The 1,219-nt window shown below is 47.5% G+C and overlaps 1 protein-coding gene across 1 annotated transcript; it reads right to left on the bottom strand.

Moving 5' to 3' along the window:
* Positions 1–111: 111 nt before the first annotated feature.
* On the bottom strand, positions 112–813 carry LTR64_008849 (uncharacterized protein; the record flags this gene model as incomplete). Its single annotated transcript, XM_064903125.1, has 2 exons — positions 112–686; positions 714–813. The coding sequence occupies 2 exons, from the start codon at positions 811–813 to the stop codon at positions 112–114; spliced, it is 675 nt and encodes a 224-aa protein (XP_064750462.1).
* Between the last annotated feature and the right edge of the window lie 406 nt (positions 814–1,219).

Raw genomic sequence — 1,219 nt, 5'->3', positions numbered from 1 at the left:
AGGTATTTCTGCAAGATACATCTTTTCGTACACAATCGTAAAAGAGTGACAAATCTATTCTTAAAGGAGCGGTATATACGCATACGTACTCAAGTTCTAGGCAGACTTCAATCACTGCTTACTGCCTCTAAGCTGCGCCATTATGGCATAAAAAGTATCGAATTTTCTTTTCTGCTTGGTATTTAGATCGCCCTGGGTGTTGACATTATTATGCATTCTCCAGGCTAATTCAACCTCTTGCCGATACTCTTCCTCTGTAAGAGGCTCGTCGTCATCATCTTCCGAAGGGTCTGGACTTGGGCTTGGGCTTGGTCTTCCTTCCGTTTTGGCAACCTCTTGAACTTTTGTCTTCGACGATAGTGATTGCTTGGTGGCAGATGATGTAGGCGGTGGTGATCGCTCGATGCTTTGAACTATTTCAGTTTGAGGCACGGGTGACAAGGACTTTGCTGGTGACTCTCTCATCGGGCTCAGTCGACTAGCCTCTTCGTGCAATGCAAATTCGTTTGGATGCCTCATACGATACCACTTCAGAAAGCGCTCGGCTCGACTTGAGACACAACTGTAAATAGCTTTCTCGGCCGAAACTTGACTAACACCATGAAGGGCGCGGTATTTAGAGCTGCTTTCCCAACTTCTTGTCTTGTTCACTTTGTTCTCTTGGAGCACTGGTTGCTTGAACTGTGCTAGCACGTAAGTCGTAGGATACTTACCAAGCGATACTTCCTTGTTACGAACGGCTTTCTGGCGTGCTCTAAAATCCGGGTACTTGGATGTCATCTTGACGACATCAGGATCCAGAGACTTTGCCATTTGCATTGGATTGGCCTGAGTCTCGAGAGGAAGCTGGCATACGACTGCACAGATGCCTTGAACCTCATGGAGCTTGGTAGCTGGCTCTCCTACGTTCAAGGGCTTATCCAAGACACGATACTTCTCTCGATCAAGGCATTGTATCTGCCCGTCATTGATACTGTCATCACGAGGATTTTCAGTATACTGCTCGGAACCATAAAACTGTTTGTCGACAACGAACCACGGGCTGTGATCTGGTCCATATTGATTAACGAATGACCGGCTGCTGAATCGCCCCTCAAGCAAAGCGACAGTCTTGGGCACTAGGCCTGGGAAAAGGACACCTGCACCGGCACCTACAGCCGATCCAGCACTGACTGGTGGTAGTTCTTTTTCGTCCAACACATCTTCTGGTTCATCGACT

This window comes from Lithohypha guttulata (assembly GCF_036872675.1).
Source record: "Lithohypha guttulata strain CCFEE 5908 chromosome Unknown scaffold_66, whole genome shotgun sequence".
Lineage (NCBI taxonomy): Eukaryota > Fungi > Ascomycota > Eurotiomycetes > Chaetothyriales > Trichomeriaceae > Lithohypha > Lithohypha guttulata.
The sequence above is the reverse complement of the archived record's forward strand: the minus strand, read 5'-3'. Positions and strand labels throughout refer to the sequence as shown.